Below are 21,398 nucleotides of genomic sequence, written 5' to 3'. Positions count from 1 at the left end.
GGCACTGGGTGGGAAAGCTGGTGGGATCAGAGTACTGCCCTGTCCCCAGTGACCCCTGCTGCCCCTGTGTGGCCTGAGCCAGCACTGCAGCCAAGTCAGAGGAATACTCTGCTGGTTTCCGCCTCGATCATACATCATACAGCCTTGGACAGTGCTTCTCTGGGAAGACAAATACCCATACACCGTGTGGAGGGCTGACTGCCGGGGGTGGGAAAGTCAGAAAGCTGTCACAGGAAGTCACAGGTAAGCTCAGGTCAGAGTGCAGCAGTCGGTGGGCTTTTGACTGCTGGGTCACCCAGAATTCTCACTTGACCTTGATGCTACAGGGTCATGTTAGCAAACCAGTTTCACCCAGTGGGTTATTGATTGGCGGTGCCTGCTTGGAGCACTACTGTGATGGCAGAAATCTGCCTGACTACATGAACCAGAATATCTTGATGGATTGGTGAGGCCTCCCTTGGGCAGAGCTGCAGGGTCATAGACGTCAGAGTTAGATACCCACACGGGCTTGGACATAAAGCAGCACATGGAAGACTGAAAAATGGAAATTTAATGTTGTAGGAAGGAAGATGCTTAGGGGCTGGGTTCCGGCAGCGGGATACCACCCTGTCCCTGGTCTTGGGTTAGCAGACGCAGAAGCAAGGAGTGTAGGGCCCGGCAGACAGGTGTGTACCCCAGACGGCTCAGGTGCAGGTAATCGTACATGTCGTGGTGGCTGATGGTACCATCTGAGTGCACAAAGCCAGGGTCTGCGTCCAGGAAGTGGGCCCGAGGGTGGCCAGCCAGTGCTGCCCGTACCAGCTCATTCACCCGTCGGTTTTTCTCTCGAAGTGGGTTGGGGTGCTGGCCCCGAGGAAGCAGGCCCTGGGGAAGGCACAAGGAGTTGTGAGGAGGCATCCTACCAGCATCTGGGTGTCCTGCTCCTGTGTCAGAATTCTCTGTCCCCCATCAGGAAGTCCTAAGCTCCAGAATACACTAGGGATGGGAAAATAGGCGTTTTGGAAACACAGATTCCAAACTATGGTCCTGACACCTCACTCTAGACGTGGAACCTTCTAGAAGTAATGGAAGCTAGCTAGGTTCACCTTGGGAATGTCTGACCACTCTTGGCTATTTAAGTGTTTTGAGTTTTTCAACACCCTGATAGCTCAGTTGGTAAAGAATTCTCCTGCAATGCAGGAGACCCTGGTTCAATTCCTGGGTCAGGAAGATCCCCTGGAGAAGGGACAGGCTACCCACTCCAGTATTCTTGGCCTTCCCTGTAGCTCAGCTGGTAAAGAATCTGCCCACAATGTGGGAGACCTGGGTTCAATCCCTGTGTTGGGAAGATTCCCTGGAGGAGGGAAAGGCTACCCACTCCAGTATTCTGGCCTTGATAATTCCACGGACTATACAGTCCATGGGGTTGCAAAGAGTCAAAGACAACAGAGTGACTTTCAGCAGTCCCTTGGGCAAAAGGGGCTATTTGCCCCCGAATATGTCCTTTACCACAGCCCTTCTGATGGGCAAAGCAAGCTTCAACATGAGATTCTGCCTGAAAGCCACTGCTCTGAGAACTGCTCAAAGCCGTGCAGCTGTGGCTACACCTGAAGGGGTCCCAGACCACAGCCATTCTTCCTCCCCCTGCCCTCCCCACTCTCACCAGCACCACGACTCGCGCCTGGGGCTGCCGCTCGTTCACCAGCTGCACTATGGCCTTGATGCCCCCAGTCACCTGCTCTGCGGTGTGCCCGTGGTTGTTGGTACCGACCCAGACCACCACAATCTGTGGAAAGAGAGGATGGAGCGGTGGTGAGGGGGGCAGGCTGAGGGGGCTCTGGCTGCCCACCCAAGCCCTGCTCACCTTGGGCCGGATGTGTTCCAGCTCCCCATTCTCTAGACGCCACAGCACATGCTGTGTGCTGTCACCACCAATGCCAAAGTTAAGTGCGTGCAGAGGGGAAAAGAGCTCCCGCCAGATCTGTGGGCAAGAAGTGGTGTGGGCACAGGGGCATCGTCAGCATGGACCACCGCTCTCCATCCAAAGGTTAACCAAATGTCATCATGTTAAAGCTTTGTTTTATGAAAGCAGTCTGGTTAAATCTCACCTTAAGCAAACCCCAATATGGTCAACCTCACTTTACACAAACCCATCACGGTCTCACTTTCATAAATCCCGATAAAAGCAAGACTCCTTTTACGGAAACTCATTCTGCTTGAGCCAGGTATCAAACCAGCAGCATTCCAGTTGAACTTCACTTTGAGGAAAGCCATGGTTTAACACCTCTTAGTGAATAGGTAGCATAATTGAGCTCCATAGTAGAGACCTACTGACCTTCATTTTGTAGAAACAACTATAGCTTTGTGGAAATCCATTAGGGCTGTGCACTAATTTAAGCTAACAAAGAGCCTCATGGTAGGCAATCTTCTTGCAAGAAGCCTCATTTTAAGTCTCACTATACACAAACTCAATACGACAAAAAGCCAGGACACAACACACTTCCTTCTCAGTAGAACGTGACACGTTATACAGAAAATCTGGGTGTCCGGTGTTCCGTGAGGGTATTTTGAGTACCCCACACACCGCCTAGCCCGGGCTCTGGTTCAGGAGAGTGAGTGAAGGCACAGGCCTGGGTGGGGCAGGAGGAGAGGGACGGGCCTCACCTCGCACTGGTGCATCAGCTGGACCAAGGAATCACCGATGAAGACGACTTCGGGTTCCTTATCTTTGCTGTCTGCTACGAACCGATGGTGCTTTGGGGACGTAAAGGAGGGGAGTCAATGGCATGCACGCTGCGGCGCCCGCCCCACCCCGCTTCCTTAGGCAGCACCACCCCAACTGCCCTCAGTTTCCCAATCTCCCAGGGAGAGCTGCGGGAACCAGCTGCTCTCCTCTCCCCCCTCTCCCCGCCCCCAGCCCCGGACTCCGAAGTATCGCGGGCGGGGTCGCTCACCAGGGACATCCAGCGCCCGTCGCCCTGCACGTCCTGCACCGGCGTGGGCTTGCTGGCTGGGTTCTCGTCTCCACTCATCTTGGCGCCCCTGCTCCTGCAGGACGAGCGAGCGCGGTCGGCGGGACAGTGTTCCGGGAGGAGGTGGCGCCACCACGCCCACCCCTACCCCTCAGGCAACAATGGACGGTCCCGAAGCCCGCACTCCCGCGGAGAGCGCGACGGATTCCCGGGCACCGCCCCCGCTCCCGGGGCGGAAACCTTCACTTAGGAGGGTGTAATTGGGAACCTTCGCTTCCCCCACGGCGGCCGCGCAGTGGGCTCGTCCGGCGCTTCCTGCTCCGGCCGCTCACTCGGACCACGGCGGCGGCGGCTGGCGCACCCAGGCACCGGGGGGGCGTGGGGGCAGGCGAGACCATCCAGCATACCGTGGGGAGGGGGGGAGAAACCACCCTACCGGCCTCACGGGGAGGAGCGAAATACCTGAAGGCCGAGAGTAGGCGGGGAAAATCTAGCGCCAGTCCTGGGGGAAGAAACCATTTGCTGTAGGGCGAGAAGTGTGGGGAGGGGCCGGGGTGGGGCTGTATGTGTGTCCCTCATTCACGTGGTGGTGGGGGAGTGAGTGGACGAGTCCATTCCTTGGATCTCTTGAGGGGGTGGCTCGTACGCACCTGGCTAGGAAGGGACGCACCCATTTTCTTCAGACGTAGGGGAGAGAAAAGGAGGATGGCAAAATGCGAAAATTAGAGGCTCAGCTGAAGGCGACACTTGAAGGTAGTGCTGGGACTTTAGTGAGTCTATGTGCTCATGGCCCTCCCCTGCCAAAATCACCAGTTTTTGTGACATAATAGCTAAACTATATGTCTCAGCATTAGACATCACTGACCCTGCAGAGAGGGTAGTAGAAGATGCAGAAAGATAAGGGAAATTAGAGATGCTGCAAGGGCCAAGTTAGCTTGGCGCCCCTCCCGCGCAGCTTACCTTACAGATCTGTGGCCTCCGCTCCCCTCCCTAAACCTATGGCTGACCGACTTCAGTTGGGTGTGTCTGGGCTCTGAAACCTACATCCATAGCCAAGGTCATCTAAGGTAGCTGACTCCCACCTTCTGCCCCAAATTAATCTCAGACCTCAAGTCTTCCCAGATCTCCTTGTTCTGGGGGACCAGGTGGTGGGGTCCCACCCCCAAATAATCCTGATCATGTTCCTGAAGCTCCACTCCCAAATGAGACCTTCATAGCTATTCATTCCTTCTAGGAAGGTTGATGCTGAGGTACAGAGATGCATTTTATTATGTTTATGTTTTGCCTCAGTCCACTTGCCTGGAACAGGGCCTGACTCAGTTTAGTTCAGTTCAGTCGAATCGCAGCACGCCAGGCCTCCCTGTCCATCACCAACTCCCAGAGTTCACTCAGACTCACGTCCATCGAGTCAGTGATGCCATCCAGCCATCTCATCCTCTGTCATCCCCTTCTCCTCCTGCCCTCAATCCCTCCCAGCATCAGTCTTTTCCAATGAGTCAACTCTTCGCATGAGGTGGCCAAAGTACTGGAGTTTCAGCTTCAGCATCATTCCTTCCAAAGAAATCCCAGGGCTGATCTCCTTCAGAATGGACTGGTTGGATCTCCTTGCAGTCCAAGGGACTCTCAAGAGTCTTCTCCAACACCACAGTTCAAAAGCATCAATTCTTCAGCTCTCAGCCTTCTTCACAGTCCAACTCTCACATCCATACATGACCACAGGAAAAACCATAGCCTTGACTAGACGGACCTTAGTCGGCAAAGTAATGTCTCTGCTTTTCAATATGCTTTCTAGGTTGGTCATAACTTTTCTTCCAAGGAGTAAGCGTCTTTTAATTTCATGGCTGCAGTCACCATCTGCAGTGATTTTGGAGCCCCCAAAAAATAAAGTCTGACACTGTTTCCACTCTTTCCTCATCTATTTCCCATGAAGTGATGGGACCAGATGCCATGATCTTTATTTTCTGAATGTTGAGCTTTAAGCCAACTTTTTCACTCTCCTCTTTCACTTTCATCAAGAGGCTTTTTAGTTCCTCTTCACTTTCTGCCATAAGGGTGGTGTCATCTGCATATCTGAGGTTATTGATATTTCTCCCGACAATCTTGATTCTAGCTTGTGTTTCTTCCAGTCCAGCGTTTCTCATGATGTACTCTGCATATAAGTTAAATAAGCAGGGTGACAATATACAGCCTTGACGGACTCCTTTTCCTATTTGAAACCAGTCTGTTGTTCCATGTCCAGTTCTAACTGTTGCTTCCTGACCTGCATACAGATTTCAGAGTTGACTCAGAGTACCAAGTACTATCTGTAGTTGTTCACAAGTATTTGCTGAATGAGTATTAAAGGAATGGGTCTGATTCTGACCTTCTTCTAGCCATGTTGGAGGAGGCAGACTCCAGACACACGACTGAGGGAAGGATCAAGGCTGTGATTAAGAAAGGTACAGGGGACCTTTGTGGGAGGAGAAAGAGATGGACTCTGAGGGTGAAGGATTTCTTAGAAGTAGTACCTAAGGCGTTTGGCTTTGTAAGATTGTGAAGGTTGGACAAGCAATATTACCAAGTAATGCACAATATAGCTTATTAGGGTATTGGGAAAACCCTGGTATAGCTCTATTTGAGAGTTTGAGGGGGGAGTTCACTGGTGGACTAGTGGTTAGGACTCCAGGCTTTCACAACGCGGGCTGGGACTCAGTCCCTAGTCAGGAAACTGAGATCCCGCAAGCTGCGGGGTGGGGTTGGGAGGGGGGACTGAGGGGGACAAGTGTAGTGGGAAAGTTTATAGGCATCCATTCAACAAGCGCTGTTTCAAATTGGGTGCTGGCATACCTCATACTTACAGCAGTTATAAGAAGGAGAAGATATCAACTCCATTTTACAGATTAGGAAACTGAAGCTCTGAGCAGTTACATACTTTGCCAAGGTCTCAGAGCTCAAATGTGCCCGTCTGGGCATAGGAACCTAGGTAGTGTGACTCTGAAGCCTTGCTCCAAATGACGACACTATATTGATTCCTTAGGGATAAACCCTGTTGACTGCGTGGGGACTAGCTGTATATAGAGGCTGCAACGACCCCTCTCCCCTTTGGCTTTGCCGCACCTTGCCACTCAACAGAGAAAGTCCGCCAATGGATGTCTAAACCAATCAGCATTGAGGAAGGGGGCGGGCCTAGTGGACCAAGGCCAATTGGTAGATAGAAGGTGGATAGAAGGTGCTTAGGACAAATGAAAGAGATTTCTGAAAGTGAGGCTGGGAGGGGCGGGACTATAACCGGCACCGCGGGCAGCTGGCACGTGCCTCTGGGCCTGTGACTCTCCGGAACTGGATGCCAAAGGGCGTGGGAGGGGCTCGCGCATGCGTGCGTGCGTGCGTGCGTGCGTGCAGGAGGCCTTGTGTGAGGCCCGGAAGAGCGTCAGGCGCATCGAGAGAGCTGGGGTCACTGCGGAAAAGAAGCCATTGTCCCCCACAGCCACGTGGAGTGGGCAGGGCAGGGCGGGGTTCGTTGGGCATAGGAGAAGGTGAGGTGCCCCTCCTCACCAACTGTACCCCCATCTCTACCTCACCTACCTCACCAAGCCTTGAGGTCTACGCCTCTTCCATGACCAGGCCCCAGTCCCTGATAGCTCCTCTGCTGCCCTTTCTGTCCTGCCGGCTTACTCTGTCTCTCCAACTTCTATTCTCTTTCCTGCCTTTCTCTTGCTACCATCTCTCTCCACTTTATGCATTCTCCAGTACTTCCTCTCCCCCTGGATTTCTCCTCTGTCCAAAGTCCCTATCTGGTTCACCAGATCCCTCCAGTATCATGATCCCTTTCCCGTCCCTTATTTTTAAGGATTTCCTCACATCCTAGTTCCATCTAATCCTTGATCTTCTGACAGATCTTCCCATTCAGCATGACTCCCTTGACGCCATCCTGCCCCTATGACTCTGCCTTTTCCCTCGTCTTTCCCTGACCAAACCTTTTCCGATTGCTCTCTACCAATCCATTTCTCTCATTTTGAGTCTCTAAACAGTACTCCCACTTCACCCCAAACCAACTCTTCTCATATGACTACCCTGTCTTTATCTTCCAGGGCACCATGGATCCCGGGGAGCCAGCCCCCAAGCCTTTCCAGCAGCCTGAGAAGCCTGGTCGTGTCCGCCGTCGGAAGACCAGGCGGGAGCGTAATGAGGCCCTGGCGGGCAGTCGGCAGCCATTGGCCTATCAGCACCCTCCTGTGGCCAGTCGGGATCCACATATGGTATTGCGGAATTCTGTGGCCCCTACTGCTGCCAAGCTCGTGGTCATAACCCAGGGCCGCCTGAGCCGGGACCACCGGGGTCTCTTCAGCCATGAGGTGAAATCTCTGGACGTGGCCCGGCTGCTTAGCAGTGAGTCTCTGGAGTCGGGCACCCCTGCACTCACCACCAAGTCCTCCCCAAGCCCAGGCAGGGTCCAACAACCATCCCTACAGTCAAGGGGCAAGGAAAACCAGGTGCCTGGAGGCTCGGGCCCAGGCCCCCCCAGTTCCCCACAGCTCCCTGACTTGGAGCAGCTGCTGGGGGAGCTGCAATGCCAGCTGATTCTGCCACAAGCCTTCCCTAGGAGAAACCTAGTTCAAGAGGCCAGGGATGCTATCGTGGGCACCTTACAGGCCTGCCACGGCTGTGTGCCTGACCTTACCCTGGTGCTCCGGGGCTGCCAGCCACACTTGCCAGGTGAGCTTACCTCCTGCCTCCTAAACTCCCGTTTCCTTTGTCTGCTCTTGTTCAGCTGTCCCTCATGCTTCTTTCCTCTGTGCCAGGGACACCTAAGAGGCAAAGGATGACATCTTCCTGGATCAACAGTCCTGAGCAGGCCCCAGGGGAGGGGAGACAGAGGAGGCGGCAGGGGGCAAAGGAGCTCACCTTTGCTGTGCCTCCCACCTCCAGCACTCCTACTGTGCACCAAGTGAGCCTGGCACCACGGAAAGGTCCCTGGCCACCCCCATTATCCTCGTTGCCTTCGCCATCTGGGGCGGCCTGGGGCCCCCCAACAGCCTTTGATCTACTGAAAAGCATCTGGCTGGTAGCCACACCGCCCCCTCCCCGGCCTTGGGGGGTTGGCCCACCACAACTCCTGCCCCAGCCACCATCACCCTTGTTGCCCCAAAGCTCTGCCTTGGACTGGAGCCCCAGCCCCCCAGCACCACTGCCCAGCCTCTCCTGGATGGTGGCTCAGAGCAGCCCAGAGGCCTGGTCCTTTCCACCCATGAGACTGTACTGAGCAGGCTGAGGCTGGGTTGGGGGCAGGAGTCTCCAACTCTGATCACCTCAATAAAGTGTCTTCTTCGCAGTCCTCTTGATTTTTAGTGAGTGGGTGGCTCAGGACAGCAGCTTTCCCTAGCTTTGCGTTCTGGGTCCAAAGTGGAAGGGAAGGTACTGTCATCTGTCACCGTCCTCGGCCCAGAGACCTCCAGTCAGTCTTAACAGATCCACCCACTAAGGCCAATTTTGTGCTTGACTCTGGTGATGCTGGGGCTCTGGAGTGAGTGAGACTGAGGCTATGTCTCCACGGGACTCCCAGTACAGTGGTGAACACAGTTTCAGCCCTTGTGGCATCTGAAAGAGAAGTCCAGGGGCTGGGGAGTCCAAGGAGGGAGTGATGACTCTACTCTGCTGACGAGAAGTTGACAAAAGACCCTTGTATTTTTCAAGTTCGGTAAAAATTTGCTAGTAGAGGAGAAAAAGAACATTCCAGGCAATCTAGAAATGCTTCTCTATGGAATAGCATGTGTAAGGCCCATTCTGCCTGTATCCCTAGACCATGCTGGGACTTAGCATGAGTCACATCTGGGCTTTGCTTATGAGAGGCTTCTGGTCTGGTGGGCACAAGAACAATGTGTGGGCAGGATCAGGGCAGGAATGGCAGATGAAGCCTGGATATAGTGGCAGACTTTTTTCTTTGGTCTACAATATATTTAACATTTTTGAATCAATTATCTACTGTTACAAATCAGCTTAAAAAAAAAAAATTTCTGGCTTCTCTCTCAAAAAAAAAAAAAAATGAAAGCAGAGAAACTGGCATATCAGACTTACTCTCCTTCCTGTCGAAAGCTTGCTGAAGCTAAGTTGCAGAGGCTCCTTTTTTGTGGGGTCAACACTCTCCATTTCACCCGCTTATGTTTCCTGCTTGGCCTCTTAACTTGGAAATTTTTTTAAATGACATTTTGAGGAGCAGCAAATTTTCTGCAGTGGAGGGGGAGGGATGAAGCTAAACATGTGTTGGAATCTGATTGGGAAAATGAAGCTGGGGGGCTTGGACTCTACTCTGTAAAGCTTTTCCAGGGCTCCCCATTGCCCGCAGGGAAATGGTAAAGTCAGTACCAGGATGTAGGGGGCTGGCTGGGAGATCACACAGGTGTGACTCGGTTGAGGTCTTTTAGGAAGGTTATGGCAATGCTGGGATTTGAACCCAAGCAATTGATTTCAGAGTCTGCTTGTGGGTTTCTTGTAACACCACCCCTTCTGCCTCATGGCAACTGATTTTCACACTTTGGTAAGCTGGTAAGCAGTGACAGGACAGGGTCAGGCAGTAGCGGTTGTGGCTGAGGGCTCTCTACCACTTGGAGTTGTGTGACCCGACCCAGAACAGGTGGTTTACCCACTCTGCCTCTGTGTTTCTATAGGAACTTCACAGGGTGCATGGGTTCTGGAGTGGCCACAGCTGGTGATGGCTGTTATGGGGGCGGGGATGGGCTATTTGGGGGCTAAACTGAGGGGAGGTCAGAACAGAGCTGGGGCCTGGGGGTTGTGGGTCATCCTGAGATGGCAGCCTGGAGGAGGATGCTCGTCTTGGGGGAATGCATTGGAGTTCATTTTAGGACACCGGGAGCCTGAGGTATCAAGGAGACTACCCAAGGGGAGTACTGGGGCTGGAGAGGGGTGGTGCGGATAGGAAAGGGGCGGCCCCTCCGACGGTGACTGAGTAGGGGCGAGGCCGGGTCATTCCGGAGGAGAAGGCAGGGAGCGCGGTGCCCAGCGGCCCCTTTAATCGGGGCCGCGCGCCAGCCGGCCCGCGCGCTCTCGCCGCCGTCGCCGGGCCAGAGTGGGAGCGGGAGCGGAACCCGGGCCGGGGCCGGGGCCGGAGCGGGTGGAATGGAGCCCCCGCGCGCACCCGCTCTGCGCCGCCTGCTGCCGCCGCTGCTGCTCCTAATGCTGCCTCTGCCCCCCCGCGCCCGGGCCAAGTACGTGCGGGGCAACCTCAGCTCCAAGGAGGTGAGCGCGTCCGGCCCTCCCCTGCCACCCGCCGGGCCCCCGAGGGACCGGAGGGAGAGAAGGGGGAAGGTGCCGCCCCGCCCCCTGCCGCCCCTCCCAGAAGGTGCCTGAGAGCCGGGGGGCGTGGAGCAAGGGGCGATGAGGGACTGGGTCTGGATTGAGGCTGAGGAGGCCCGGGGGATAGAGAGGAGCCTCGGAAATTGTAGGAGAGACATTGAGGTCAGAGTTGGGCGAGGAGGGGGGCGGGGTTGGGAGAGTCAGAGTTTGGGGTGGGGGTGGGGGAACCGAGGTGGTGCTGAAGGGACAGCACTTTTCACCGCAAGAGAGCCTGAGTTCACACTCCTGCTCAGGACCCAGATGGGGCTGTTTGGAATACTCCCCAGCATCTGATGGGCTCTGGGACCACTGTGGGGTGTGTGTGTGTGTGTGTGTGTGTCTGTGTCTGTGTCTGTGTCTGTGTGTGTGTGTCTGTGGGGTATGTGTGTCTGTGTCTGTGTGTGTGTCTGTCTGTGTTTGTAACAGAAGATGTCCAGTGTGTGTGTGTGTGTGTCTGTCTGTCTGTCTGTGACAAAAGATGTCCAGGATGGGGATCTGGCCCTCCAGGCTTTCTCTGGCACCTGAGAAATGGGAGAAGTGTTTGAAAGGAGGGGAAGAAACTTGGGGGACATCCGAAGCAGGAATCCTGGAACCAAGGTGAAAGGATAACAGAATAATTTTGGAGGTGACCTGGTCCCTTTTATGCTTCTTAGGAAACCAGGAACTCCAGGGTAGGGAGGAAAAGTTGAGGGGGGGACTGTGGAGTCAAGGAGAGCTCTCAAAGGGCTCAGAAAAAGTCTGAGTGGGCCCCTTTTCCAGGACTGGGTGTTCCTGACGAGATTTTGCTTCCTCTCGGATTATGGCCGACTAGACTTCCGTTTCCGATACCCTGAGGTGAGCCTTGCCCAACCGCTCACCGTGCTGAAGCTGGACACCCCCTTGGCCTCCCAAGGCAAGGGCTACCCCAGCTCCCCAACTCCCCACATTTCTGGGTTTGCAGGCCAAGTGCTGTCAGAACATCCTCCTCTATTTCGACGACCCATCCCAGTGGCCAGCCGTGTACAAGGCGGGGGACAAGGTGAAGTCTGTGAGGAAGGTTGAGGGGGGACAAGGTTGAAGCTGGCCAAGGAGTGACCACATCCCTGTCCTTGCCTAGGACTGCCTGGCCAAGGAGTCAGTGATCAGGCCAGAGAACAACCAGGTCATCAACCTCACTACCCAGTATGCCTGGTCAGGCTGTCAGGTATGGGCCCGGCCTGGGGGAATGGGCAGATGCTGAAGGTCCAGGTCCAGGCAGGCTTCAGCCTTCGCGCTCCTCCCCAGGTGGTGTCAGAGGCAGGAACTCGATACCTGAGCTGCTCCAGTGGCCGCAGCTTCCGCTCGGTGCGTGAAAGGTGGTGGTACATCGCGCTCAGCAAGTGTGGTGTAAGTGACTGGGGCCTTCTCCTCCTTGCCTTCCTGTCAACCCCTTCCCTGCCCAGGGCTACCCCCACCCCCCTTCCTTAGGCCGCCACACTCCCCACAGGGAGATGGGCTGCAGCTGGAGTATGAGATGGTCCTCACCAACGGCAAGTCCTTCTGGACGCGGCATTTCTCTGCTGATGAGTTTGGTGAGCACGTGGGGACCCAGCATCTCAATGGGAACCTAGAACTGGGAGCCTGTTGAGGGAAGACCCCTGCTGACTGCAGGGTTTCCTTCTGCCAAATTGGCAGGGATCCTGGAGACGGATGTGACCTTCCTCCTCATCTTCATCCTCATCTTCCTCCTCTCCTGTTACTTTGGATGTGAGTCCAGCCCATGGCGGGGGCGGAGCGAGGGGGGAGAGGGAAGATGGGGGAGGGGGGACAAGGTTGGAGGGCAGCCAACTTGTCTGTGTACAGCCTTCCCTTATCCTCCTAGATTTGCTGAAAGGTCGTCAGTTGCTTCACACGACTTATAAAATGTTCATGGCTGCAGCAGGAATGGAGGGTGAGGTTTAGAGTATCTTAACTTTTGAGTTCTATGAGAGGAAGAGCTTAGGGCTCGGATACCTAGGCCTAAGAAAGGAAGGGCTGGGGGCCTGGATTCTTAGGTCTGAGGGAAGAGGGGCGGGGGGTCTGGACTCCTGGGTCTGAGGGAGGAGGGGCTGGGGGTCTGGACTTCAGAGCATCCCAGGAAGTCAGCAGGAGTAGCGAGTCTAAATCCTGATGGGGATGAACGAAGGGCTCTGGTCATCTGGATCACAGCGCTAGGGAAGAGTGATGCTCTAAAGCCGGTGTCTGTCCTTTCCTCTCGCTGCCTGTCCGCCCCTCAGTCCTGAGCCTCCTATTTTTCTGCATCTACTGGGGCCAGTATGCCACGGATGGCATTGGTAACGAGAGTCTGAAGATCCTGGGTGAGAAAGAAGTGGGCCCGGGAGGGTGTGGAGCTCTTCCCCCGGCAGAGCCCTGTGTCTGAGCTGCCCTCTCCTCCTTCTACCAGCCAAGCTGCTCTTCTCCTCCAGCTTCCTCATCTTCCTGCTGATGCTGATCCTTCTGGGGAAGGGATTCACGGTGACACGGTGCCCATGCTGGGGCGGGAGGGAGCACAGCAGGGATGGGGTGGCTGGGCAGGGGGGCAGGGCAGAGATTGGGTTGGGGGAGGGGGTGGCTACCCCTTCCTCTCTGACGGCCCCCACCCCTGCTGTCTCCCCTCATGGCCTGCCGCCAGGGGCCGCATCAGCCACTCGGGCTCCGTGAAGTTGTCTGTCTACATGACCCTGTACACCCTCACACACGTGGCGCTGCTCATCTACGAGGCTGAGGTGAGTCCCCCTAAAAGTTCAGGCTTTGCTCTGTCCTCCCCACCCCCAAGGCTTTTAGTGACCTCTTCCACCTGCCTGCTAGTGTTCTTCCTGGCTCGCTCTCTCCCACTCTGTGGTTTTCCGCCTTTCCATCTGTCTCCCTAAGTGCATTCCCGTCTCTCTACGTGGCTCTCTTCCTCCTCCCTCTGTCTCTCGCTGTCTGTCACATTTCATGCTCAGTGTCGTGACTAAGTTCAGGAGTCACACAGACCTGGAGTCCACTCTGGCTCTCCCATTTCCCAGCTGGTTGACCTTGACTGATGCCCACCCCACCCCCAGATCTGCTTCTTCTTTTGTAAAATGAGGAGGGTCTTACCTACCCCTGAGGACTTCTCTAAGGCTTTATATATCACCTTGACTTTGGCTGAAAGGCTTTCTGCTTAGCCTCAGTTTTCCCCTTCTGTAAAATGGGGTGAAAATAAGACCTGCTTCATCAACTTGGTGCAAACAGAAGAACTTACACTTGGTGGTGTTCAGCTCTGTGCTGGGCCATGGTAGCAGAGATAGTTTCTGTCTTTTCACTCTCTCTCTCTGCGTCTATCCTTTCATCTCCATCTTTCATTCTCCTACTGCTTCTGTCCTGATCAAGTGCCTCTGTGCCCTTTGAGGGTATTTGAGGGTGGGGTCTGGGGTCCCTGTGAGGAGGGCCAAAGGCCAGGGCTGTGACTGACCCTCTCCCTTGGGTCCAGTTCTTTGACCCGGGCCAGGTCCTGTACACCTATGAGTCGCCAGCGGGCTACGGGCTCATTGGGCTGCAGGTGGCCGCCTACGTGTGGTTCTCCTATGCTGTGCTCGTCTCCTTGCGCCACTTCCCGGAGAAGCAGCCCTTTTACGTGCCCTTCTTTGCTGCCTACACCCTCTGGTGAGATGTGCTGGGCCCCCAACCTGTCCATGTCTTCCCCGGCTCCCCAGAAACGGCTGTCTTCAACTCAGACCCTCTTCTGGGAGGCAGATGGACTTTAAAGTTAGGCAGCTGTCACCAGAGTCTGCCACTTACTTACTGTGTAACCTGGAAACAATTCCTTTCCCAAAGTGAAAAAAAATATGAAAGCCTCAGGTCACCTACCCAGAAAGAGGAATTGTCCAGAGTATCTTCTGCAGATGGGTGTCCTGAGAGTGCATAGAGCAACAGATAAGGGCTTTGAGTGTGGCACATAGTAAGTGTCCAACAAAAAGTAGTTGTGATTCTCTTCATTTAACATGGCATAGCAGTAAAGTTCAGAGAAGGCAATGGCACCCCACTCCAGTACTCTTGCCTGGAAATCCCATGGACAGAGGAGCCTGGTGGGCTGCAGTCCATGGGGTCCTTAAGAGTCAGACACGACTGAGAGACTTCACTTTCACTTTCATGCATTGGAGAAGGAAATGGCAACCCACTCCAGTGTTCTAGCCTGGAGAATCCCAGGAACGGGAGAGCCTGGTGGGCTGCCGTCTATGAGGTCACACAGAGTCTATGGGGTCGCACGACTGAAACGACTTAGCAGCAGCAGCAGCAGTAAAGTTACGGGCTTCCCAGGTGGTGCAAGTGGTAAAGAACCCGCCTGCCAACACAGGAGATGTAAGAGACACAGGTTTGATCCCTGGGTAGGGAAGATTCCCCTGGAGGAGGAAATGGCAACCCACTCCAGTATTCATGCCTGGAAAATCCCATGGACAGAGGAGCCTGGTGGGCTACACAGTCCAGAAGGTCGCAGAGTCGGACACGACTGAAACAACTTAGCACACACACACAGCAGTAAAGTAGGTGGATTCTTTTAAATGATTTACTTTCTCACGTGTGCATTTTAAACATTTGTTTACCTATTTATTTGGTTGCGCTGGGTCTTAGTTGAGGCATGTGGGATCATTAGTTGCAGCATGTGGGACCTAGTTTCCTGACCGGGGATCAAACTCAGGACTGGGATTGTGGAGTCTTAGCCACTGGACCACCAGGGAAGTCCCAAGTAGGTGGATTCTAAGCCAGATTACCTGGATTTAGATCCCAGTTCTAAAGCTTGTGGGGCTTCCCTGGCGGCTCAGATGGTAAAGAATCTGCCTGCAGTGCAGCAGGAGATCTGGGTTTGATCTCTGGTTTGGGAAGATTCCCCCGGAGAAGGGAATGGAAACCCATTCCAATACTCTTTTTTTTTTCCACTCCAGTATTCTTGCCTGGCAGGCTACAGTCCATGGGGTTGCAAAGACTTGGACATGACTCAGTGACTAACACTTTTACTTTACTTTCTAAAGCTTGTAAACTGTGTGACATTACACACATCAGTTAAATTCTCTCTGCCTCAGTTTCCACACCTGTTTAATAGGAACAGAAATTGTACCTGCCTCATAGAGTCACTGTGAGAGTTACATGAGTGTGTACTCATGAAATGCTTAGTAACAGGTCTGGCATGCAGTAAGTCCTTAATTATTATTATTATATGTTAATTCAGTCATCAAACATCTGTTGATTTCCTATCAGGTGCCAGAAATTGGGGTGGGGTTAGAACTGAGTTAAATTCAACCTACTGCTTGCCCATCCCCCTCACCACATTTCCCAGGCCAGTGGGATTCCTGTGTCCTTTTAACGTCTGGCTTCTGAAGGTCACACTGGCTTCCCTCCAGTTTGGGACCCACTTGGGGTGTGTATGTGTGTGTGTGTGTGTGTGTGTGTGTGTGCATAGCAGGGGATTCGGGGCCATGGGGTGGGGTGGAAGGCAGGGATGGTGTCTCTACAGACCCACTGCCTCCCCTTCAGGTTCTTTGCAGTTCCAGTCATGGCCCTGATCGCCAACTTTGGGATCCCTAAATGGGCCCGGGAGAAGATTGTCAATGGAATCCAGTTGGGGATCCATCTGTATGCCCACGGCGTGTTCCTGGTGAGGCTGGGCATCCGGGGTGGGAGGCGGTGGGAAACCAGCGGGTGGAGGATGCATGAGGCCATCCACCCCTGAGCTGCCTGAATTTCTGTTCTGAGCGCTTGATCCATTTCCTTCAATTCATCCTTTAGGCATTCAACACACGCTTACTGAGAGCCTGCTGGGTCTTTTCAGGCTGTTCCACTGTATCCCCTAGAGTCCACCCTCTTCTATTCCTTTCTCCTACTTTTGTGTCCTGGGCTCTTCCCCCAGCGCTATGCTCTTTCTTTGCCCCCATCCCCATTTCCATCCTGACCCTGGGTCCCCAGAGTCTCCCTTTCCCCTTCTGTATCCCCACAGCCTTTCCTAAGCCTACTCCCCCGCCGCCCCCTCACATTCTCCCATCTCTGCCACTCCATCACAGGAAGAAGCCACTGGGGTGGGTCAGGCTGGGGCTCCAGGGGGCCTAGATCTGAATGGCAGCAGGGGTTAACAGCACCAGCTCTCTTCTTTGCGCTGGTTTACATCCTATCTGGCTTTCTGGGAGACAGTCCAGTCCTTCTGTGCATTCATTCTTCCATCCATCCATCAGCCATTCAGTGGGCACCTTTCTCAAACTAGCCTGTTCCATGCTAGAAACACCCATATGCCTTTATTTCCGCTGTCTTGTTTACTTGGCAGAGCAGCCCCAGGGCAGGATGGATAATAGTCATTGAAACCACTCTACAGAGAGGGGAAGCTAATGCCCAGAGTGGGGAGGTGACCTGCCAGGCTCCATGGCTATTGCTGGGGGTGGTGGAGTTCTCTAGCAGACCGAAGATCTGACATAAGTGGGAACCAGACAGGGAAGTAGGCAGTGCTGAGGGTCCCAGCTCCTGACTTGACGGGTCCACCATATATTCTTTGTTGAGAATATACTCAGCCACTGAGGGAGGGGGCCAGGTTCCCCATGTTCTACCCTGGAACCTGACTTAGGTACAGACTCACTTTCCTGGGATGGTTCTTCCTGACGCTCTGCAGGAAGTCACAGAGGGACAGAGAGAGGCAAAATGCTGAGAACCCACCATGTGCCAGGGCTTCCCAGGCGGTGCTAGCAGTAAAGAATCTGCCTGCCAATGCAGGAGACCTAAGAGACGCAGGTTTGATCCCTGGGTTGGGAAGATCCCCTGGGGGTGGGCATGGCAACCCACTCTAGTACTCTTGCCTGGAGAATCCCATAGATAGAGACTGGCAGGCTGCAGTTCACAGAGTCGCACAGAGTTAGACACGATTTAGCACACACGCACACACCATGTACCAGAGTCTGCACCAGCAGTTTTCATTTCCACCTTCTTTTCATCTTTCCACGGAGGCACTGCAACTCCTTTTGTGCAGTGAGGCTCTGGGAGTTTAATCAGCGTGCCCCAGATCCCATACGCAGTGAACTGTGGGGCCAGGAGGTGGGGTGCAGGCTCAGAACACAGTACCCTTTCTGCTATACTTCACCTTCGCCCAGTTTCAAAAATGCTCACATTAGCTCAGAGCAGCTCCACTACCAGCAGGCATTCCATCGCTCTGGTTTCAGCTCCTTGTTCACTTATTCAGCAACAACCTTGGGGGGACTGAGCTGGGCTCCCATGTACAGTGCTAGGGTCACCCCAGTCCCCGCCCTGTGGCCTCCCAGCTAATCCGGAGACATCTCTACATTCAGCCATTATTTATTGAGAGCTTATATGTGTCAGGCATTGTTCTAGAAGATGTTGGGGATTCAGCAGGGAAAAGAACCATCAAGTACCTGCCATCAAGGAGCTAACATTCTAGAGTCTGTCCGGTGCTCTCCAATTGAATTTTCTGTTTATGAAAATATTTTACCATCTGTGCTGTCCCGTACAATAGCTACTAACCCCATGTGGCTACCAAACACTTAAATGTGGCCAGTGTGACTGAGAAATTAAAGTTTTAGCTTAATTTTGGTTATTTTAAATTTAAATAGCCACATGTAGCTAGTACTAGATGGGCTTCCCACATGTACTAGATGGGCTTCCCAGGTGGTGCTCGTGGTAAAGAACCTGCTTGTGAATGCAGGAGACCTAAGAGATCCAGCTTCAGTCTCTGAGTGGGGAAGAGCCCCTGGAGGAGGGCACAGCAACCCACTCCAGTAGTCTTGCCTGGAGAATCCCATGGACAGAGGAGCCTGGCGGGCTACAGTCCATGGAGTCGAAAAGAGTTGGACACAACTGAAGCGACTTAGCACACTCATATCCTACTAGATATCAGGATGCTGCAGCTTAACCATTCAGTGATAACTGGGAGCTCAGGGCTTTGACGGAGTAAGCGCCTGCAGAGTAGTAAAGAGTGGTGACGGAATGAAAGTTAGAGCCCAGGGCATTGTGAGAGCCCAGAGGAGGTGCCAAGTTCAAGGGTTTCAGAGAAGCGGGGGTATCGAGTGAGCGGGAGAATCCTCAGGGCTCCTGTTTATGAAGGCAGCCTGAGGCCTGGACAGCCCTTCTCCAACCTGCGCCTGCCCTTCACCCCAGATCATGACACGCCCTTCGGCGGCCAACAAGAACTTCCCATACCACGTGCGCACGTCGCAGATCGCCTCGGCCGGAGCCCCGGGCCCTGGAGGCAGCCAATCCGCAGACAAGGCCTTCCCACAGCACGTCTATGGGAACGTGACGTTCATCAGCGACTCGGTGCCCAACTTCACGGAGCTCTTCTCCATACCCCCGCCCGCCTCCTGCGTAAGCCCCGCGCCCCCGGCGCCCGAGGAGCTGCTGGCGCCGCCCCTGGAGTACCTGACCCCGCTCCCGGCCCCTCCACCGCCCTCCACGCCCAGGCGCCTGAGCCCACCCCCTGCCTTTCGCAGCCCCCGCGCCCCCACGCCGCGCCGCGACCGTCCCCCGGCACCCGCGCCCACCTTGCCAGACTGGGTCCTGGCGCTGTTGCGTACGCCCCCTCAGACACCCCTCGCGGTGCCCCCGCCGCCGCTGGCCTTCCGCGGTTCTCCCCCACCTCCCCGGCCACCGCCGGAGCTGGCCCGGCGCACCCCGACTCCCCCGCTTGAGTACCTGGCCCCACTGCCCAGGCGCCCCTGCCTGCCCCCTGCGCCCACACCTCGGGATGGGGGATCATCGCGGGGAGGGGGACGGGCCTTCGGGGCTGCATCTGCCCCTCCGTGGGTCCAGGACGGCATCTGATCCTGACCCCCCTCCCAGGCCGGGAAGCAGGTGGAGGAGACAGCGGTGGCGGCGGTGGTGGCCCCGAGGGGCCGCGTGGTGACCGTGGCCGAGCCGGGCGCGGTCTCCCCGCCCCCTTCCTCTCGGTTCCCCAAGGCGGCCGACCCAAGCTGGGATGGCCCGACGCCGCCCTACCAGCCGCTCGTGCCCCAGACAGCGGCGCCGCACACCGGCTTCACCGAGTACTTCAGCATGCACACGGCCGGGGGCACTGCACCCCCGGTCTGAGCACCCCTGCCCGCCCCTGCCCCATGGGCCGCGCCGGGCCCCGGCCGGGCTCCAGATCCCCTCTCTAACCCGGCCCCAGGGCTCTGCCATCCCCGGCCTTGCCAAACCTCCCCACCCCGCGTGCCCAGGTAGGGGTGCGTAGGGTCCCGCTCCCGCCCAGTCCCCCTTTGACTCTTGTGCCAAACGGTCCCGCGGGAGCCGCTCTCCCCGTCCCCTCCCTCAGCCCCTGCCCCGAGCGGCACCGGATTCTGGGCTCCCGCTGTTCCGTGACCTCCGGCCCCCTGGCCCCCTCCGAGACCTCTGACCCCGCCGGACCCCGGAACACCAGTGACGATCGCCGGGACCCTGCCTGAGGCTCTCCAGGAATCTGCGACCCCGAGCCACTGCTCCCAGGACAGATATTGTGAAGCTACCCTCGACTCTGAAACCTTCCCCTGGATCTCTGTGACCTCGGACCCGTACTCTGCCCACCCTATCTCCATCCCGGAGGCCCTCCCTCAGGTCCTTGGCAGAAAGACTTTTCCCCCTTCTTGCCAAAATAAAGAGGATTCGTTGAGTTTTTATCTTTAAGATGGACTCTTTCACATCTTGATAGTGCTCAGAGACCGGGCTGAACACGAACCGTTCCACGCTCGGGACCTCAGTGTGCCCAACTGTGAAATGGTATCTTGTGAGGGACCTGCATAACCTGCCCTTTTGTTGACCCATAATCGGAGAGCCCTGAAGGTATGAATCATTATCTAGCGGAGTCCTCTTACTGTACAGCTTTATTTTTACCTTCTCTGCCCCAGTTATAGGTAGAAGCGCCCTCCAGTGGCCGATGCTTCGCTCAGCCACCTGCACCAGGAGTTCGAATTAAGATTTTAGCACCGCGCATGTGTAATTCTCACTTCTCCGGCCGAGGCGGTCTGCTGCGCCTGCGTCTAGGAACAAATGGGCGGGGAAGTTTCCGGAAGTCTCCCTTTGTGGAGGGGTGGGGTTGGGTGCTCTGCAGTCCTCCCAGGGCCGCTCTGACCTGCGTCTCTGCAACTTCTCGCCTCCTCTTTATTTTTTATTCCACAGCGGCAGCTAGGCCCCCCGCCCTCCCGTCCTCCCCGCGTTCTTCCCGTGGCCGCTCTCGCCCTCCCGTCCCCTCGTCTCTCTGATCTGGCTCATCCGGCTCGGACGGGAGCCGTGGGTGGGTGAGCAAGCGAGTTGGTCTATGGGGTCCAGGCCTGAGCCCCTGAAGACTGACTCTGCCCTGGGCTCCCGCTCGCGCTCCGCCCCTGGCTGGAGGGTTCTCTCCCGGAGGACCCTCCGGTCCAGGACGTGCCCGCATCCTTGATGTAGGCCGCCGCCGAACTGTACACCCCTTCGCCCACTGGGGACCCGAGGGTCTATAAGGTCCGTTTCGGCCTGCAGCGGCCCGGGACTGTAACTGCTGGACATCGTTTATGGAGTCAGCTAGCCTATGGGGGCCCATGTCTACAAGAGACTCGCATGGCCTCTTAAGGGTCTGCCCCGTCCATAACGACCCCCATTATAGGGTTTTCCATGGGTCTGTAGGGCCCACCCCGCCATCTCCAGAACCCGGCGACAGCGGCTGTCCCAGCGGCTCCTGGACCCCGCTGGTCTACAAGGCCATGTCCCATCCATAGAGGTCGCATTTGCAGGGCTTCAAACGGGGTGGAAGGCCCTCACCGGGGCTTTACGACCCGTCAGTAGGGGAGGAGGCGGCGATGGCCCTGGGTCGGGCTCTGGCTGTGGCGCTGGCTATATCATTGGCCGTGCTGGGGCCACTATCTCCTGGAGCCCAGGCAGGGGACTGCAAGGGGCAGCGGCAAGTGCTGCGGGAGGCTCCAGGCTTCGTGACAGATGGTGCGGGCAACTACAGCGTCAATGGCAATTGCGAATGGCTCATCGAGGGTGAGTGGGGCCGCCTGGGTCGCACACCCGCTGGTGCGCTAATTCATTTATTTGTGCCCTCATTCATCCACTGACCACGTTCCCAGAATCCGTTCTGGTCCAGGCCCTTTGCTCTAAAATGCAGCCAACCTGGGCCCTGCCTTGGAAGGCCTTGAAGTCTGATCGAGGAGTTGCAAC

General features: G+C 55.6%; 4 protein-coding genes across 9 annotated transcripts in view; 3 read left to right on the top strand and 1 right to left on the bottom strand.

Moving 5' to 3' along the window:
- Positions 1-532: 532 nt before the first annotated feature.
- PAFAH1B3 (platelet activating factor acetylhydrolase 1b catalytic subunit 3) lies at positions 533-3,491 on the bottom strand. Of its 3 annotated transcripts, none has more exons than XM_027978396.2 (6): positions 3,220-3,491; positions 2,934-3,027; positions 2,644-2,733; positions 1,844-1,960; positions 1,643-1,765; positions 533-864 (listed from the first exon to the last, which is right to left on the bottom strand). In XM_027978396.2, exons 1-6 carry the CDS (start codon positions 3,354-3,356, stop codon positions 574-576), a joined length of 852 nt encoding a protein of 283 aa, XP_027834197.2. In that variant the 5' UTR covers positions 3,357-3,491; the 3' UTR covers positions 533-573. The 3 variants fall into 3 exon arrangements, with proteins under 3 accessions (XP_027834197.2, XP_027834196.1, XP_042086914.1); XM_027978395.2 differs by having other exon boundaries at positions 3,414-3,491; XM_042230980.1 differs by having other exon boundaries at positions 3,192-3,307.
- Positions 3,492-3,514: 23 nt separating this feature from the next.
- On the top strand, positions 3,515-8,262 carry PRR19 (proline rich 19). Of its 2 annotated transcripts, none has more exons than XM_004015704.6 (3): positions 3,515-5,389; positions 7,022-7,646; positions 7,733-8,262. In XM_004015704.6, the coding sequence occupies exons 2-3, from the start codon at positions 7,028-7,030 to the stop codon at positions 8,191-8,193; spliced, it is 1,080 nt and encodes a 359-aa protein (XP_004015753.3). In that variant the 5' UTR covers positions 3,515-5,389; positions 7,022-7,027; the 3' UTR covers positions 8,194-8,262. The 2 variants fall into 2 exon arrangements, with proteins under 2 accessions (XP_004015753.3, XP_042086907.1); XM_042230973.1 differs by lacking the exon at positions 3,515-5,389 and adding an exon at positions 6,331-6,466.
- Positions 8,263-10,011: 1,749 nt separating this feature from the next.
- On the top strand, positions 10,012-19,886 carry TMEM145 (transmembrane protein 145). Of its 3 annotated transcripts, none has more exons than XM_027978374.2 (15): positions 10,012-10,184; positions 11,040-11,114; positions 11,221-11,298; positions 11,377-11,463; positions 11,544-11,645; positions 11,746-11,830; positions 11,934-12,005; positions 12,121-12,189; positions 12,515-12,595; positions 12,682-12,760; positions 12,910-13,003; positions 13,732-13,904; positions 15,771-15,891; positions 18,387-18,593; positions 19,540-19,886. In XM_027978374.2, exons 1-15 carry the CDS (start codon positions 10,065-10,067, stop codon positions 19,618-19,620), a joined length of 1,524 nt encoding a protein of 507 aa, XP_027834175.1. In that variant the 5' UTR covers positions 10,012-10,064; the 3' UTR covers positions 19,621-19,886. The 3 variants fall into 3 exon arrangements, with proteins under 3 accessions (XP_027834175.1, XP_027834174.1, XP_060254613.1); XM_027978373.2 differs by having other exon boundaries at positions 19,068-19,886; XM_060398630.1 differs by having other exon boundaries at positions 18,387-19,886.
- Positions 19,887-20,308: 422 nt separating this feature from the next.
- The window catches only part of MEGF8 (multiple EGF like domains 8), a 41,292-nt gene continuing 40,202 nt past the window's right edge, over positions 20,309-21,398 (top strand). The window contains exon 1 of the mRNA XM_027978350.2: positions 20,309-21,221. Within this exon, the coding sequence (XP_027834151.2) occupies positions 21,035-21,221 (187 nt within the window). The 5' untranslated portion in view covers positions 20,309-21,034. The remainder of the gene's footprint in view (positions 21,222-21,398) is intronic.

This window comes from Ovis aries, chromosome 14 (assembly GCF_016772045.2).
Source record: "Ovis aries strain OAR_USU_Benz2616 breed Rambouillet chromosome 14, ARS-UI_Ramb_v3.0, whole genome shotgun sequence".
Classification (NCBI taxonomy): Eukaryota; Metazoa; Chordata; class Mammalia; order Artiodactyla; family Bovidae; genus Ovis; species Ovis aries.
Note: the sequence above shows the minus strand (reverse complement) of the source record. Positions and strands in the feature narration are given on the sequence as shown.

Bases quoted from the DNA above. Each gene is read 5' to 3' on its own strand.
- PAFAH1B3 (XM_027978396.2), bottom strand. From the start codon at position 3,356: ATGCTGGATGGTCTCGCCTGCCCCCACGCCCCCCCGGTGCCTGGGTGC. The intron at 2,734-2,933 runs GTGAGCGACCCC...ACGTCCCCAAAG, and splicing joins ACGGGCGCTGGATGTCCCTG to CACCATCGGTTCGTAGCAGA. The intron at 1,766-1,843 runs GTGAGCAGGGCT...CTCTTTCCACAG, and splicing joins TGGAACACATCCGGCCCAAG to ATTGTGGTGGTCTGGGTCGG.
- PRR19 (XM_004015704.6), top strand. From the start codon at position 7,028: ATGGATCCCGGGGAGCCAGCCCCCAAGCCTTTCCAGCAGCCTGAGAAG. The intron at 7,647-7,732 runs GTGAGCTTACCT...CCTCTGTGCCAG, and splicing joins CTGCCAGCCACACTTGCCAG to GGACACCTAAGAGGCAAAGG.
- TMEM145 (XM_060398630.1), top strand. From the start codon at position 10,065: ATGGAGCCCCCGCGCGCACCCGCTCTGCGCCGCCTGCTGCCGCCGCTG. The intron at 11,464-11,543 runs GTATGGGCCCGG...GCTCCTCCCCAG, and splicing joins ATGCCTGGTCAGGCTGTCAG to GTGGTGTCAGAGGCAGGAAC. The intron at 11,646-11,745 runs GTAAGTGACTGG...CACTCCCCACAG, and splicing joins TCGCGCTCAGCAAGTGTGGT to GGAGATGGGCTGCAGCTGGA.